This window comes from Bacillus rossius, chromosome 5 (assembly GCF_032445375.1).
Source record: "Bacillus rossius redtenbacheri isolate Brsri chromosome 5, Brsri_v3, whole genome shotgun sequence".
Lineage (NCBI taxonomy): Eukaryota > Metazoa > Arthropoda > Insecta > Phasmatodea > Bacillidae > Bacillus > Bacillus rossius.
The window spans coordinates 61,927,585-61,945,519 of record NC_086333.1 but is presented as its reverse complement, the minus strand read 5'-3'; the positions used below and the strand labels follow the sequence as shown (position 1 = coordinate 61,945,519).

General features: G+C 36.7%; 2 protein-coding genes across 2 annotated transcripts in view; one reads left to right on the top strand and one right to left on the bottom strand.

The window, feature by feature from the left end:
• The window catches only part of LOC134531887 (uncharacterized), a 347,014-nt gene that overhangs the window by 279,686 nt on the left and 49,393 nt on the right, over positions 1-17,935 (bottom strand). The window lies entirely within an intron of this gene.
• Positions 1-17,935, top strand: part of LOC134531886 (delta-sarcoglycan) — a 140,082-nt gene that overhangs the window by 109,179 nt on the left and 12,968 nt on the right. Inside the window, exons 5-6 of the mRNA XM_063367899.1 lie at positions 2,423-2,542; positions 6,909-6,981. Coding sequence (XP_063223969.1) covers positions 2,423-2,542; positions 6,909-6,981 — 193 coding nt within the window. The remainder of the gene's footprint in view (positions 1-2,422; positions 2,543-6,908; positions 6,982-17,935) is intronic.

The following is a 17,935-nucleotide window of genomic DNA, read 5'->3' as shown; positions in this document are numbered from 1 at the left end:
ACTCTTATTTGGCCTAGGAGTGTGTTTCCTTTGTTTAGGACAAAACATACAACTCGGAAGTCGAGATAAGATGTAGTTTCAGTTGTTTGAAATTATGCAGAACTCTTCGTTTATTTGAGATAACTTCTTTTTTTGAAAATAACGTAAATTTAGTGTACGTAAATTTACTGCAATGCCAGTTTTTATGTAGGTACTTAATCTCTCTGCAGCCTATTATTCTGGAATTAGTGTTATTATTATAATTAAAACTATCTTAATTTATGTTTAATAGTCGTGAGTTGAAGTAAAACGCTTATTACGTTTGTTAGTAAAACAATTCATAAATTTCGAAACGTTGTATACGAAATTTATACTAAACCTAGCTTCTAAAAGTTTAAACAACCCAGATATGGGCAGTAAAAATGCAAATATTTACAACTGTCATTCAACGTTAACTAAAAATGTCGATATCTTCCTCCTTAAAATAAACCCGCCCTTTATGCTTAACCTTTTATCAACCACGATCAATTAAACTATGGATGTCTGACATTAAAAATAAGTGCAGGAAATATAGTTTCTTCAAATATTTTCATGGACTAATCGAGGCTTAGTATCATCAACCGCCTTGCGGCCTTATATATAATATTAGGAACAATCTCTCTTTGTAAACGGTACGACTGTAATGCACTCTATAATAAGATTATAAAATTTTGAAATACAATGGCATCCAAGTAAACTGTTGGCATAATGGTGCTAAATTAAAAAAAAATTTGGAAGGAATTCTTAACAACCTCTTTGAAGTCTTATAGTCTTTTCTAGGCACTCATCATTCGTATGTACCTACAGGATTTGCAATATTTTATTGGCATAGGTTGAAAACAACTAACTTGCACATAATAAGTTTATTATTCAAGTGTTCATTAGCTAGTGTCACATTTTCCTTCTGTGCGAATCGCGCTTGATTCGAGTGAATATATTAATGTGTATTTGAGATGGGATTGTTATTTTTCACTGTTTCACATACCTCGTGATCCATTGATAAGTGTCGTGAAGTGTATTAGCATTTGCAGTCTAGGCTGTTTCTATATAACAACGCTATTTTTTCTCGTTCCTTATCAAACGAACCTCCAAACTATGGTCTTGGTGGTTGGATGTTCTTGCTGGTAAGTCAAAAGTCTTATTAGCAGCCAGGTCAGGGATTATTCCACATGTTGAAAATGTCCTTTCCAGTTCCAGGGCTTATGTTGTGTTGTCCCTTTACCTCCATAGCACCGCGGCTTTTCACCATCATGGGGAAAATTTAAGGTTATATTTCTCCGATACGAATACCAGGAAATCATCATCAATCATTTCAAAATTATTGTCAAGTCGTAAATTGAAAATTAATATTTGGTTTTGTTTTTCATTACTAAAGAAAACAAATTGCAAGAAATTTTTTATGCCATATAAATTTCTTTAAATCTGACATAAATTCCAATGGTCTAACTATCACTTTGCCTCTGTGGTTCTCTGTGTTGTTAGCCCATTGTGTTCGTCTGCGCTGTTATTATTTTATTCATGACTAAATTCCTTCCACGAAATTCTTGTGCTATCTGATAATTAAGTTTGAATGTGTTCGTCCGTGCTGTCATCGTTGTGTTGCCCGTTACACCTCCTTAGGAACATTGTCTGGGTTCATCTGTTTGACATAGCTGATTTAGGCTTGATCACTGTGAGTTTATGTTTACATTTTTTATTTCTTATCTTGCGTTCTTGAATTATTGACGTGACAACTTCTAATAAATCGATGAACGCCGGCTACACGCACGAAAAAGTGTCCCATTACGCACATTGTCCCGTTACGCTGTGTCCCGTTACGCTCATTGTACGCTTACGCCGCATCTCTCTCTCTCTTCCACTCGATTGGAACGACCATCGATTTGACTTTTTCGAGGCACATTAAACTTGAAACACTCCCATTCGTTTCCTACTTTTCCTATCATCGTCCTATCCTTAACAGAATAACACAGATTGGAAGAAATTAAATAGCAAACATGTATAAAATTTATAGTTAAAATAATTTGTTCGTTAAAGTAATAAACATATTTTAGTTAATGAGTGCAAATAAAAGTAAATTTATCAATTAAATTGTAGATTTAATTTCACTCCTTCTTTGTATCCATGCAAAATAGTGATAATTCAATAAAAATGATTCAATTTTATTCATAAAAGTATGCAATAATTTCATCAATGTTTTGTAATGACGTTGTCACGTTCAACTATCGTCCGTAAACCGACTTTACAGACAAACCAATTTTTTTTTTCCACGGCCAACAGTGCAAACTTTAAATGGAGTTGTGTTTTTGATCAGTTACCACTAGTTGCAAGAATTGTGACGGTGATGAATGAAGAGAAGCTCGTGGTGCGGAGACTCGGAGGACGCGTGCTTGTGCCTGTCCCGCAGGCAAGGAGCGTCTCGAGTGCGTGTCCAGAGGGTTCAGGGTCACCGACACCCGGGGCACTGTGCTCTTCTCCGCCGACAAGGACGAGGTGCTGGTGGGCGCCGAGGTCCTCAGGGTCACAGGTGGGTGCCCTCCCAGCGACGAGTCGGGTCGTCACCACAAAGCCGAAATAACCACAGCGCCGAACGTACAATAACGCAGAATACCATAACGCCGACTGTCAAAATTTACCACAACGCCGACAGCTAGAAAACTGCTGTATACCACAGAGCCGAATTACCACAACGCCCAAAATTGATTTTGCGGGGCCACAGGAGCAAAATTAAAAAAAAAAAAAAAAAAAAAAAAAAAACTGAATGAATTTGTGTGCTAACCTTACCTAACGTAACCTTTGTGGCTGGCAGTTCTGCAATGACATTTTTCGGCGTTAATGTATTTCGGCGTTGTGGTAATTCGTGCGTTGTGGTACACAGCAGTTTTCTAGCTGTCGGCGTTGTGGTCAATTTTGACATTCGGCGTTATGGTATTCGGCGTTATTGTACGTTCGGCGTTGTGGTATTTCGGCGTTGTGGTGCGTCCCCGGACGGGTCTCGACCCGGCTGCCGGATCATGCGACCAACAGTCTGGAGGGCTTGTTGCTCCATGCGCGCTAACCAGACAGTGTTATCTCCACCATAGAATATCCTGGTGTCAGAGGGCAGATGAACTGATGCACACGTGGACATCATCAAATATGCTGGTATTTGTCTATCCAACTCGCTGTGCATTAAAAATGAAAGGACTGCAAATAAATGTATTTATTTACCATCTAAGATGAATAAAAAAAATTTCGGAACTGTAGAACTCGTTTGCAATGGCGGTATGAAGTGTTGTCAGTAAAGGCTTTGGTCAAAGGCTGGCATACACGATTGGTCATCTGGTTTACTGCAAATAAAAAATTTATTATTTAAGATTGAACACTAAATTGGTCACTGTCATAAAATAATTTATTTGAAGTAATCACGGGTAATGCTCTTATGTCCTAAAGATTTTGTCTACGTGCTGTTACCATAGATTTTTTCTAATAATTTTATTTCACGACAGAGACGAGTTTTGCAGTGGCTGAATAACTTTGTTTAATTAAATATTATCCAAACAATTAACGTTCCATCTTTAAAATGTTCTCTTAATTTTCGCGAGAAAAAAACCTTCTGCGGTAAATTTAAAGGCCGTGGAAAGCACTTTTAAAACTATAAGGTCATATGGACTTTTTTTCTTGATGAGCTTGCAGAATTCATGCTCACAGCTATATCCATTCAAAAGTGTGACCATTTGATTTAAAATAAGCAAATTATTATTTTATTGGAAGGTCTGAAGGGTTCAGGGTGGTTGTCTGCTCAGGTCACAGTGCCTCCCACCAATTGTGATCCAGCTGTTCGATCTTCCGGCGTGGTCGAAAACACCACGTACGAGGGGGAAACGTGGTGGGCGTTTCCGTGGTTTTATTTGTATCGCTCCCGTGTATCGCTCCGTTCTCATTTCAACGTCTTTGTTGACCTCGATGTTACCTAATATTAAGACCATTCATTTGTTCTTGGTTCGTTAAGAACTGGTTCGGAGCAGTAAACAACTAATTATTTTTATTCCAGTGTCAAATTAGGTCAAGCATTTACAATAATTATATTTCATCTGCAACAAATATATGTGGTAGAATAAAGAGCCCAGTGAATTTGGTACAGGTTTTTTTTTAAATGGACTTTTTATTAAAACTAGGACTACATCGGTGAATCATAGGCTTCTGTTATGCCCGTTCTGCAATGGCACGGGAACATAGAAGTTCGTGTAGACGGAGACGAATCTCCCGGGGAAAAGTCACTATCAAGTCTGCTGCTCCCACAGTGCACGGAAACGTAACTATTGGCAACCAAGAGGATTGCATTTAAAAGTTACGAAATATTTATTTGACTAAAAATAAAAAAAATAAAAATATGGTTTAAGATTATATAACAGGGAGAAAATTCTTATAAAGTAAAAAAAAATAAAAAAATAATAATATAACAATATATATTCTTGTACTAAAAACGTATATTAGAACATAAACATGACTACCCCCGCAGCCAAGTGCTCGCCTGCTATTGGTCGCACGGAGCAACGTAAACGGAAGAGCTCAGCATCGCCGAGCTGATCCGTACAGGTCCGTCTCCGTCTGCGTGCTGTTGCGGAAACTCTGCTTGTTCCGTGAGATCCGTCTGCGTATAGGGGATTCGTCTGCGTTTCCGTGTCGTTGTAGAACGGGTATTAATGCATGGGCCGTTGGTATAGGTTGGTTGCGAAGGCTTCCGAAATAAGCCGTCGTCGTGGGAGAGCACCGACCGCCTGCATTCTGCATCAAGCGTTCACAAGCCATCGCTAGAGACCTGCAAAATTCGCGGATTCATTCGGTGATAGGCTAGAATTCAAACACATATACACCTCTTAGATAATTTTGTTATTGGCTTACTGTTCATCTGGACGAATCTCAACCAGTTATAAACCCTCAACCAAAGAAGGATTGAATCACAGACAAACCAGCTGAGACGACTTACAAGTTGGCAGCCAATGAACTTGCGTTATTTGCCCGAGTGTACAGGGTTATGTGCAGTCTATCCTGAAGGCCATCGAAACCGCGAATTTTGCAGGTCTCTAGCCATCGCTCTGGTGAGGTCTTCGCATGCCATGACGTCATCGTTGACTCACTCTGCCGTATGCCTCAGGTCTAGTACTTTTATTTTTTGACCTGAATTTCTGACTGGAAATGATATAAATATGATATAAATATTTTTTTTTTTCATCTCTGGTTAGGTGTCACTTCGGCTGAGGATTCTCGACACCGCTTAAAACTCGTAAATCATGAAAGCCACAGAGTTGAAGTAAATATATCTTAGTAGAGCAGACCTTGCTTGTGGTTGTTACGTTTGACTCACCCGGTTAATATTTGTGGTGATGACGTAATGAGCGTTTTTGGGGAGCACCGAATTGAAGTCAGTGAGAGCTGCGACTCCGGAAGTATTAGACAGATTTGCGTGATTTAAACTTTAATTTGCTCATGAATAAGGACTGAGTGGAGCTAGTTAAGTTGATTTACTATATATTTATTACTTTAGTTTTGGAGCCATTAACCGAAAAATTCCAGGCGAAAACAGGTTGGAGAAAAGAAAGAAAACATGCAAAATCGCCCAAGAAGAAGCAATTAAAAATGCAGAGAAGTGTCGTAGGTATAGAATAAGACAAAGAGTGGCCGAGAGAAATAAAATGAGCCCCCGAAAGAAGTGCGAAATTTGCGCTAGAGCGAGCCTCAGCCGTCTACCTCGCGAGAAGCGAAGGGGAAAGCAGAAAATTTGTTTGGTAATGGACGTATATGCTCTCTGGTGATTCTGATGGTGAATGGAGTCAGTTGAGCCAGTGGTGGTGAACGATGGGCCGAGTTTTTCGCGGTTTGGTGTCGCAACTTTTTGTCACCCACCAAACTCTAAAGAAAGAGACCCGTGAGGCAACGGAAGAAAGCCCGATATGTCCGCAAAAAATAACTAACAAACACTTCTTACAGACTTCAATGCCATTTTTTCATAGTTTTGCAGACACTCGTAAACATGATATCGTTTATAAACAATTTTTCTGGCGTGGCCACCAGACCGACAAGTAAGACCTTCATCGATGCACGTCAAAAAATAAGGCAACATAAATTTTGTTATATTATTTTTAATTTATTTCATACACAACATTCCCGTTCAGCGCGAAGGAAATTCATGAAGCTGTAATCCTAAATATAGCTCACTCTAAAGTATGCATCGCTGTACAACGAAAACTTTGGAACCAAGTGGATCACAGAGAAACTATCAATCCTAATCAAATTGAAAATATTTTTGTAATTATTTTAAATAATATTAAAAATTAAATTAAAGATTATTATGAAATCAAAATAATTTTTCATTAAAAAGCTCATATTTATTGATCAATTAAATATTTTGTATTAGAAATATGTTACATCCAAGGAAATAAAATATGAAGAAAAATATTTGAAGAAGGTAAATCTATATAATCCATATTACTACCTGAGGTTTAACCGAAAACTACAAAATGTTTGCCTATAGAAGTAATCGAAGACTTATTAATCCGTTACAGTACCCATCAAAATGTCCGCTGCACAAAAATAATTTGTTTACGTACGTGCTAAACATAAAACACATTTAAGACTAGAAAGTTGGCAGGTTAAAAGATTTGTTCAAGTCTTTAATTAACATAATAGTATATTCCCGACTCTTAAAAACAGTTTCGTGTTCAAGGCACTCTATATAAAAAAAAGGATCGAATTCCGATGTAAGAAAGAAGTGGATTTTTTGACCATGAATCAGTAATTATTTAAGTAGTTCTGTCAGGTTCTTTGAGCAATTAATAAGGCAGAGTGGTACAAACGCCGGGAGCTGTAGAAAACCAACAAGGCTTAATTTTGTCCATGATTTTTTTTTCCAGGCGAAGGAGGCGCTGTGTTCGACGGCACAGTGCAGACCACGATGGTGCGGGCAGACTCGGGCCACGAACTCAGGTGAGCCAACACCCCCCCCCCCCTCCCCACCACACACGAGGATATGTTTGTTTATGAGGTGACCGATATAAGAGAGTCATTCTGAAAGTAAAGAGTGTTTGTTTCTCTAGACAGGCAATTTATTTTTAAATTTAAGACTAGCAGGAGTACTCGTGCTTCGCTACGGCAGTCTGCTAGCACAGCTCATTGTGGGTGCGCCACTGTCGTTGCAAAAGCCGTTGCCATGGATACGCAGAAGGCACCAACAATGCAAAAACCCGTGGCCATGGAAACTTAGAAAGCGTCGTCAATGATACTGCGATATTTCTTCAAGTCTTGCAAATCTTTTGTGGTATATAGGTAACAACCCATCCCGCGTGGCATCAGGGCCACTTGAAACTGACCTCCTCCCCCCCCCCCTCCTAATTTAATATGAATTAACTTGGAATGGAAGCACACCTAATAGTTTTTGCACTTGGTTGTGAAAAAATGTGGTTTAGCGAGATTAAATATATACCAGTTTTTAGTCAGATCATTAACTTTTAAGCAAACAAAAATTTTCAAGAAAATAGGTCTAGCAATTGTTTCACCAACTTCGAACAAACAAACAAACAAACAGACAAACTTCGGTTTTATAATAGTATAAAAGATAATAGTTAATGAAACAAAACTTATTTCACAACACATATAACATCTTAGATATTTTTTCGAGGTAGTCATCCTCACAAATGAAAAGATTTGTCATCGCATTTCACCAGCTTTCCTATGCGTCATGCATGCTCAGATGCCGCCAAGTTGTTGAAACAGTCGTTGGCATCCTCTTTAAGTTCTTATTTTCCAACCAAAAAAATAAATAAAACTTCAATATGAATTTTTCTCCTCAATCTTTCATGAGTTCGTCAGTCACAACTGAAGGTTGGTCCGAGCATACTCCATCATGAATATTCGCTCGCCCGTCATTAAACATGACGCACCCTTTTCGAACTGAAGCTTCATCCATCACATGACCATAGACGTCGGCTATCTGTCTGTGTATTTTTGGTATGGCGAAGATTTTTTTCCGCATTCATAAAGTGTATTACGCTACGTACATCGCACTTAACGGGATATTTAATTTCACCTCACACATTTCAAAGTCCCGCTGTAAACTGTAAACGACCGTTGCGGCTCACTGTTGTCGTCAAAATGGCGAAGGAATAGACAGGTCCATGACGCACATGGGGGGGGGGTAAATTAAAATTTACTTCTTCACTAAAAATATCATCGCAAAACAGGCATGTTAGCTTTCATTCGATTGAAATAAACTGAAAGATGTTTACTATGTCTTGCATACTATCAGTTTGAATTGTTATCCAGACCTTCATATTTACTTTTTTTTTTTACTTTTAATACACTTTGTAATTGAAACAATTTCGCTGAAACCAAAGATTTCAAAATTCTCGTGAATAAAGTTACAATAAAAAAAATTACATAATCTTAAAACCCTTCACGTTTGGTTCTAACCTGAAAGAATGTAAATATTATATATATATGCATACATATATTTCAAAACTAGATACTTGAAAAAGACTAAATTGTATTTTACAAAATAATAGTAGAAAAAGACATTAATATATACGTATTTCACTAACTTTTTTTATACGAAATTTGATTAATGACTGGCCCGAAGTTTCAGCGTGGTTATTTGAAGCCGTCTTCAATGACATTGATAATAGTTTAAATAAAAAAATACGTTGTAATAATTCATTCGTGCTTTAAAACATAATTCCCGACAACATTGTTATTTGTTTGGTAAAAATATAAACTGATTACTTACATAGCATTTTTTCTTCTCACAATTACACACATACGTGGGTATAAGACAACACTCAATTAATCGACTAACCTATTTTTGAAAATTCATAAATGTAGTGCCATTTTCAAGACGCAATTTAAATCTTAAATAAAGTAAATTGTATTTATGGTTTTGTAAAATTAATATCACACTAATTAATTGTATTTTATAATTTTTTATATTTTTTTTTCCTGTAGGAATTGCAATTAATGTAAAAATTTAAGAATAGTGGAATAATTTTGTTTAGGTATTGGTTGGTATTATGTGTTTGTCAAAGTAAATAATATTTGTACCACATAAATAAAGTTAAACGCACACACCTCCATTTAAAGTTTCATTCCTTTAAGGTGAAGGAAAACCTTTAGCGTTTTCCAAAGATGTGTCTATTGAAAAATATTTATAAATCCAACAGGGTTGCAAACGTTTATTGTTTGATTAACAGGCAAACAAATGGCAGATATATACATTTATAAGTTGCATTCTGTTTCAGTTCATTATTTTGATGTTTGTTTAAAAATGTATTAAGTTGTAAAAATTTAGCGGCTTGAATTTCACGAAAGGAAAATAAATATATTTTGCATAATTTTGAACGATAAGCAAAAAGGTTTTTTTTTTTTTCGACGCTATTGGTGCTTACAAATAAGGGTAATTCAAATTATAACATTTTAATAACTTTAAATGTTAATTGCAATGACAACAGCTACTTCATTATATGATTTAAATTTAATTTTAGGCAAATTAGTTTTACTTTACTTGACTGTCAAAATTCTTATTTATGACAATATGAGGGGCTAGATTAAAGGTTAAATAAATTTTTGTGAAGTAATTTGAAAACATATCCTAATGTAGCTAGTGGCATTGCCTTTAGAAGTATATTATAATTAATTATGTATATATGCTATCAATTTAGTTCTTCGTAGATCCTCCCAACACTGTTTAAAATATAACTTAGTAGCCAATTATTTAAAAGTGTGCAATATAATGATTTTGTTTAAATTTGGTTTTCGTTTAACCACTGAAAAATGTTTATTAATTAAAAACTGTTTAAAATTTATTCAAACTAATGATCCAAAAGAGTACTAGCGAAAAAAAGGCATTAAGAAGATTTGTATAATTTACGTTACGGATTCTCCCAATGTTGGAGTTTCTTAACACGGCGGGAAAATCTGGACAGTAAAGAGCAGCGAATATAGCAAAGAAGAGCTTCACCTCTGCGTTGTTTTTCAGTATCAAACCTGGAGAATCGTTACGGAGTCTTTCAGCACTCGTTAGTGATGTTTAAACATCTAACCTCGGTAACGCGCAAATGTATGTTTTCTCTTGTTGCAAATACACCCATAGTAAAAAAACTCAGACAGGTCGCGAATCACACGTAGTTTCAGCACCCGCCGCTAGAATTCGCTGCTGGAGCGATTACGTCGACTATTAGCAGATAGAAATGTTAAACTCAATAATGCAAAGGCTCCGAAAAGAGCGAAAAAGACTTGAATAAAAATACTAAACCCTGGCTTTGGACTTGATTTTCGACACGGAATTTTTTTTTGTTTGTAAAATTTCATTTAACAACTTCTACTTCAACGTTTCCCTTTGTCTCTATTATTAAATTCGGTTCGCGCCAACCACCACAGATGGCAGAGCCGTAGTCAGAAATTCCCGTCCCATGCGTCTTCCGTTCCATTCACGAAATTACTCCTGCCAAAAATGCCGTCCGTACCCGCCGAGAGCTAAGATGTTACACACATCAAAAAAAATAAAAAGAAAAAAAAATAAAGAAGAAGAAAAAAAAGAGAGCGAGGGAGAAAGAAAGCAATAAACTGTCGAGTGTTAAACTCGTGACGAGTGGCGTGGGTCGTCTTCGGGGGGATGAAAAGTGTTATCGTCGCTGACGCACGGCGCCGAGATGATAAACGCATTTGCACAGTTCTCCGTCGCGTCCTTCGTACATCCTCCGCCTGTTTTCCTTCTTCCCCCTCCCCCAACCACCCCGCCCCCCCCCCCCTGCCTCTACAGCCGGACAAACATCCCTTCCCTTCGTTGTTCGACCCGGCGGCGGCGAAGAGACGTCTTGGGGCGGTTAGCTCGTGAGCTTGCACGTCCGTCTGACGGCGAAGGAGCGTGACCCTACACTGTATTTATTTTTTTATTTTTTTTGTAACTGCAACAGAAATGTTCACGTGAAATGACAGACAGATATGGGTAAATTTGTACATTCACACGAAAACAACCGTAACTTCTATCACTTCAATATAGTTCGGATTTTTTGCCCGGGCATTTCTGCTTTGTGTAGTCCCAGTTACCCTCCAATAGTTAAAGTTATTTGTAAAACCGTTCCCTCAGTATTAACGCCACGCATTATTTAATGTAAATAAAACGAGATAAAGTTCGACTGCGCTTGAATGAAACATGAATAAAAAAATATAAAATTATGCGCCAAATTTTTGTGATAAGTACCCAGTATTATCTCAAAAAAAATATATTTCATGTAAACAAAAATAGCTATAGCCCAGTTCAACGTCACAATACCTTTCTTGTATTATACTACAAACTTATTATTGGCAACTGGTTGAAGTACAGAGAATGGTTTTTTTGACGTGACAACGTCTAATAAATCGATGAACGCCGGCTGCACGCACGAAAAAGGATGATTCATTGTCCCGTTGCGCACATTGTCCCGTTACGCTCATTGTACGCTTGCGCCGCATCTATCTCTCTTCCACTCGATCGGAACCATCGATTTGACTTTTCCGAGGCACATTAAAATTGAAAAACACTCCATTCGTTTCCTACCTTTGCTATCATCGTCCTATCCTTAACAGAATAACACAGATTGGAAGAAGTTAAATAGCAAACATGTATAAAAGTTATAGTTAAAATAATCTGTTCGTTAAAGAAATAAACATATTTGAATTAATGAGTGCAAATAAATATAAATTTATCAATTAAATTGTAGATTTTATTTTACTCCCTCTTTGTATCCATACCAAATAGTGATAATTCAATAAAAAATATTCAATTTTATTTATAAAAGTATGCAATCATTTCATAAATGTTTTGTTATGACGTTGTCGTGTTAAACTATCGTCCGTCAACCGACTTTACAGACAACCAATTTTTTTGTAATTGGAACAGAAATGAAGTAGCTTGGCTTCTGGGTTGTAGCCGCGTCCTCGGCGAATAATTCGCCGACGTTATTCACCAAAGACGCGGCTACAACCCAGAAGCCAAGCTACACTTCAGACTATGGCCGTGAAAGCCTGCAAACATTATTAACAGAAATGTTGATGTGAAATGACAGATATTGGTAAATCGGTACATTTACACGAGAACAACCGTACCTATATCGTTTAATTATATTTACCAGGGCGTGCAGTTCATACTGGAGAGCTGTTCAGGGAACGGATTACAAATAACTGACTATTGGAGGTAACTGAGGCAACACAATGCATCATAAATGCCTGGGTAAGAATCCCAACGAGAAAAGTTTAATCTTTTAAACGCCCTTGCATCACGTCTTGGTAGCTAATTAAGACATGAAAGTGAGTAAATAGTTAAAACGTTGCCAGGAGACGCAGAAGACATCAACAATGCAAATAACCGTTGCCACGGACACGAAGAAAGCACCAATAGCTTTGAAAATAGGTGAAATTTTTGAACTTTAACGTCTTCGCAACCCGCCTTGGGAGATGATTTTCGTAATCTTTTCTTAGCGGATGTCTGTGTAGCAAACGGAATATATGTGCTGAAATTTAAGTTTGTATATTTTATAGTTCCTGAGTATTCGTAATGAGTGAGTCAGTGAGTGGTACTTTGCTTCATAAAAAATTTACTACCCCTTTACTTCCCTTAAGGGATTCAATTTTAAAATAATTTCTTCCTACTGTACTCAATAAATATTTCCTCTAAATTTAAATTTTTTAGGTCCACCGTATTAGGCTGTGCGTTATCTGTTATTCTGTCAGTTTTATTTTTAAGTAGGCATAAATTTAACTTTTAAAATGTTCTGAATTCAAACACTGATTAAAGTTGATTAAAAGTAATTCCCTGTAACGGAACGTACGCTTCTAAATAGCCAAGAAAAGGCATTTAAACTAATATATATATAATTTTTGTCACTTTACGGAGTCTCCAAATTCTACCAGTTACAGTTTTTTTTTTTTTAACCCTGTGGGATAATTTAGAATCGTTAAGAGCAGCAACTTGCGAAGATGAGATTCACATCGGCGATGTTATTCAGTGTTAAAACCTGGGGAAGAAAATCAGCGAAGGAAAAATAACTTATATAAATATATATTTGTATAAATGAGTTGCACGTAAAACAATTTGTTTTAAATTATGTAATACAAATACTTATGTACATTTCTACTGAAAATTTGTTTATGTCATTTTATAGCTTTACAAAATCATGGGTACGTGGCTACCATGCGCGTTAAAAGTGAAACTTCATAGAAAATACGAGGGATAGAAAAAAAATTGACAGACTTATATTGGAACCACGCATAATAATTCGTTGAAAATTGAATTTTAATTACAAGTGTCTGTTTATGTTCGCTAACCCTCCCGTACACCGAAATGTTCAACTGATGGATCAAAAATGTGACTCGGATGCGTAGAGAGATTCTGTTTTGGCCGTGATTGCTAAGGCATCGCACCGTATAACTACGATCAGTAGTTTGATTACAAACCTCGCATGTCTGAGTTAAGGCTCAAGTGATTTTTAACTCACCGTAATCCTTGGAGATCCAGTCACGTAAGACTCTGCCCATTCTTGTGCCAACTTACAACATTGCCTTTTATTAAAGTAATTATTTCTTACATTGATTATTTTAAGGAAAATGCAGCACTTTTCAGTTCATTTGGAAATATTTAATTACTTGCTAAGTTTTATTTATTTTATTCAAAGATATATTTGAATAAAAATAAATTTCCGTACTTTGACAGTAGAATATGTGTAACCCAGGCTATACCTAAATTAATTATTGTTAAGTTTTTGAAACGAATAACTGTCGTGAAAAAATTGTTGTTAATTTTAGCTAACATGTAGTTGTATACTAACATAGACTTTCAATAGTTTGGTTGGGACAGCTCGAAACGTCGCCCAAAAAACTTACGTCATTTGAACCTTTTCGATGACTGATGAAAAGAAACAAATGGCCTTAACGTCTCGTCGTCAACAAAGTCATTAGTGCTGATGACGAGTAATGAAACTACCAATCAACCATTTAGGATATGAATTTTCGGGAGAAGTAGGAGCTACCAGATAAAAAAAAAAAACCTAGTCTAAGAAAAGTCAGCCAAGAATTCCACTAGTTTATTTCGACCTTACGGCCGGCATTCTCACGTTACCCTCCCACATATGCACCCTAATAGGATAGGGTTGGAGAAGCATTACATTTCGCTTTTTATAAACATTCCAGAGCTTTTAAGAAAAACATAACTGTTAGGGATCGCTCCCTTTTGTTGATCGGGAGGGTGTTAAAGCTTCGGCAATGACCAGCGGCTCGGAAATTCAAGTTCGATGTCGCCTGGAATGGAACCGGGTTTGGCCTTTATTGGTCGGAAGTAGGAGCGAGTTTTTCTGACCACGTCGTCACCGTGGTCCACCTCGGGTGAACGGTAGCTTCTGCAAGAAGCTTGGACGCGTGTTCCTAACAACGCGTGTTCGCTCAAGCGAACGTCTTGGAGGGGTGATCTCCGGTGTTAATACACTCGTTGTCTTTCCTCCCCATTTACCCACGAATTCATTCCACCCGCACCGTCTATCCCCGCGCTCCCTTCCTTTCCCGCATTAACAGATGATTCCAACCGTAAGAAAGAAACTTTTTTTTTAGATCCCGAGCAGATTTAATAAGCGGAACAGATTCTCCCTCCCAGCATCCGGAAGGTAGAGGGAGATTCAGGGTCAAAGTCCGTAAGAGGGGGTAAAACTCAACGCAAGGAGTCCTATTAAGAACTGGTGGAAGTTGGTTCTTGGTTCGTCCGCGCGGGGGTTGAAATATTTCCGTCGCGTGTAACCCCACCCAACCACGGAGGACGGCGGAGGGGAAGCACACGCAAACCACCCCTTTTTCCCCCCTTTCTCCCACACTTCAACGTCTGAGAAATTAGCCTGAGACGAAAGTTTCGCTCACAGATTTTCCCTCTCGCCGGGAGAAAGTTCAAAAGCGGAACTGTAATTCTGTGACACGTTCTCAAAGAGATTTTTGGTACTACGCGCCACGTAATTTTTTTTTACAACCCTCCCCCACCAGTTACTTTTCACCTTACTTATTCCTCCTTGAATCCTCCATAAGTGCTGCGAATCAAGATGCTGTGTTGAAATCTCTGTTCACGTTTTTATGTTTCTTCTTTAGTTTCTTTACATTCCCGCTCGGATCTTTTCCAGGGCTTGGGTATGCTTTATGCATTAAGGGCCATACTAATCAGGGTTGTATAAGTGTAAGTGAGGAGGGACTGTAAGTGTGGGAGCTCGCTGGTCCTTCCAACGCGGTATCGCTCATAGCTCCAGACTAGCGCGCAGTCTTCTCGTCTAGCAGAGGGCGATTATGGGATTATAGCGGTAACCGTAAAATTATATGGCGGATTAATGAAGATAAAGGTGTAATGCACGCCCTTTGAGTACTTTATAGTATCTATAACGATCGTTTCATTCATAAAAACTACTCTGAAACACGTGATTGAACCTTATTTTTTACTCTTCTCAAAATACAGAGTAGTAAATTAATACGAAAACATAACTACTCACCCATCCTCTACGTATTCTTAAACGTTTTTCGCTGACAAACGCCACTCTTATATAACTTGAGCAGATTTAAAGCACGTGGTTTTTTAAATACTCTGAACACCGTGTATGCGCGCAGGTAGGTGGTATCCCTAAATCGACATAATGCAATGAGCATTAATTTTAAGAACAGTTTTGAATCTATAAAATGTTTTCTCGTCTTATAACTCTTTATTTATAAATTGGTACATAATATTTCCTTCACTGATATGTTATCAATGGCTGAAACTGATATCTAAATCAAACGCATATGATGGTAATTTTTTTTATTCGAATCGTAAGAAATGCTAAGGGGTGTTAGGCCCTAAATTCAGAGCTTTTTATATATTTTACTGGAGCTTTCAATATAGATTCTGTATGAAATGTTTTGGATTGACATGGACGTAACCACAGGCACTTACTTAATTCAAAATTCGCGGAGTTGTACAGTTTTAATGACAGTTAAAGTCATTCGCTTAAAATAATGTTTTTTTCTTTCTCTCTGTTGTTGCATACTAAAGCCTGTAGGTAAATAGCATATCCAATTTGGGTATAAAGATCAAAATTAATGTTTAAGTCCACAGAAATAGGCTCGGAACGGACCATAAGAGCCAAAATAGTAGGCGGAGCCCTACGGAACAAAATATCGCCGACTCACCCTGTTTCACATCAACTGTTCTAAAAACATCGATCTTCGTAATGGCGCTGGTGCGTGTATAACCGCATTGCTTGCTGAGTACTACGTGGTCAACATATTTCTAACGGGTATAGAGCTCTAAGAAAAATGTCTCGCCCAAGGAGATTTTTCAACCTCCTTTGCCGCGCCCCGCTGATACGTATTTCATTATCCAACTTCCCTTTCCTTCTCGCTTAACGATCACGCTCTTTCGCAAGACGTTCTGCCCGCGCTATAGTATGATCTGCAAATGATTCCACTGTTTTAAAGTGTTATTTATGGCCGGTTGCGCGTTTTAGGGTTCAAGCGTGATCAAATTTCTTATACTGGGTTTGAACATCGTTCGACAATATTTAATGTTACGCCATTGTTCTTTGAGCGCAGAACTAAAATCATAGAAAGTTCGAGATAAACCGACAGTCAGGCAAGTTCATTGCGTGATATCTGTGCGAGCACGTATGTCCGGAAATTTTAAAGTATTTATGCAAGCTAAACTATTGAGATTTAAATATAAGAGCATTTTTAACAAAATTTCAGATTATAAATTAAATATGTATCAAAACTGCAACTTATCCTAGTGTAACAACTAATTCTCACGTAAAATACCAATATTTTATGTGTTTTGAAATGCTCGCCGTTTTAGTTTATGCTTTAATAATGCTTTTTATTTCGTCAAAATCACTTTCTTTGCTGAAACCTATGAATATTTCTAACTACTTTCTGCTTTTTAAATACTTGTAAATGTCAGTATAAATTTTTATTCGTTATTAAAATTCAACAAATGAGGCAGCAGCTTCATGAGCTGCTATCTTGTGGCAACAGCATCAACTATCAATTTTATCGACTTCATATAGTTTTATTCCACCAAAAATATCTAATTATTTTTTCAACACTGTTGCCGCATGTTCCAGCAGTTTGTAAATGCATGAACTTTGATTCACGAGAGTGGAGATTGTTTAGTACCAGGATGAGTTGGAGCAAGGTTTAAAGGAATGATCCTTATATTATTTTTGGGTTAATTAATTGGATTGCGAATTGAGGAGCAGGATTGCGCACCCAAATAAACTGAATACAAAAAATTGACAGCTCCGTGGTTTTTGGTGAAAACCTAACGTTGTTGTCACGTCATTCCGATAGAGAGCAGTATGGTACCAACATTATAACAACAATAGTAACTTTGTGGAAATTATACTTTTTTAAGTGCGTTACGAAAAAAAAAAGATTGAGAGTAAATTTTCATGATGCGCTTACACCATACAACGAAATGTTCACAATATCAAAAAAAAGATACATAAAAAAATTCTACATAAAAATTAAAACCATGTATGGGCTTTTATATCATATACTTTAGTGATTGTTATTGAAAAATGGTTCATATAATTAAAACATGTATTCATTTTGAATAATTGTGATATGAATTGTGTTTGAAAATTTTTTCAAGTGTATTTATTTAAGTGTATGTATAATTTATATTCATGATAAATTATTACAATACCAATTATAAAATTAATAATATAATAAATAACAGTATTCATTCAGTATATTTATTGATTTTCAAATTTAATTTTTAAAAAATCTGAGTTATTTTAATAAATTAATTCATTTATTATATTTAGTGTTTATAGTAATATTTAATAATGATAAATAATTACGTAAATTGTAGTGAATTTAAGCTTTACCAACCTTATTTTTATCTCTCCATTTAATA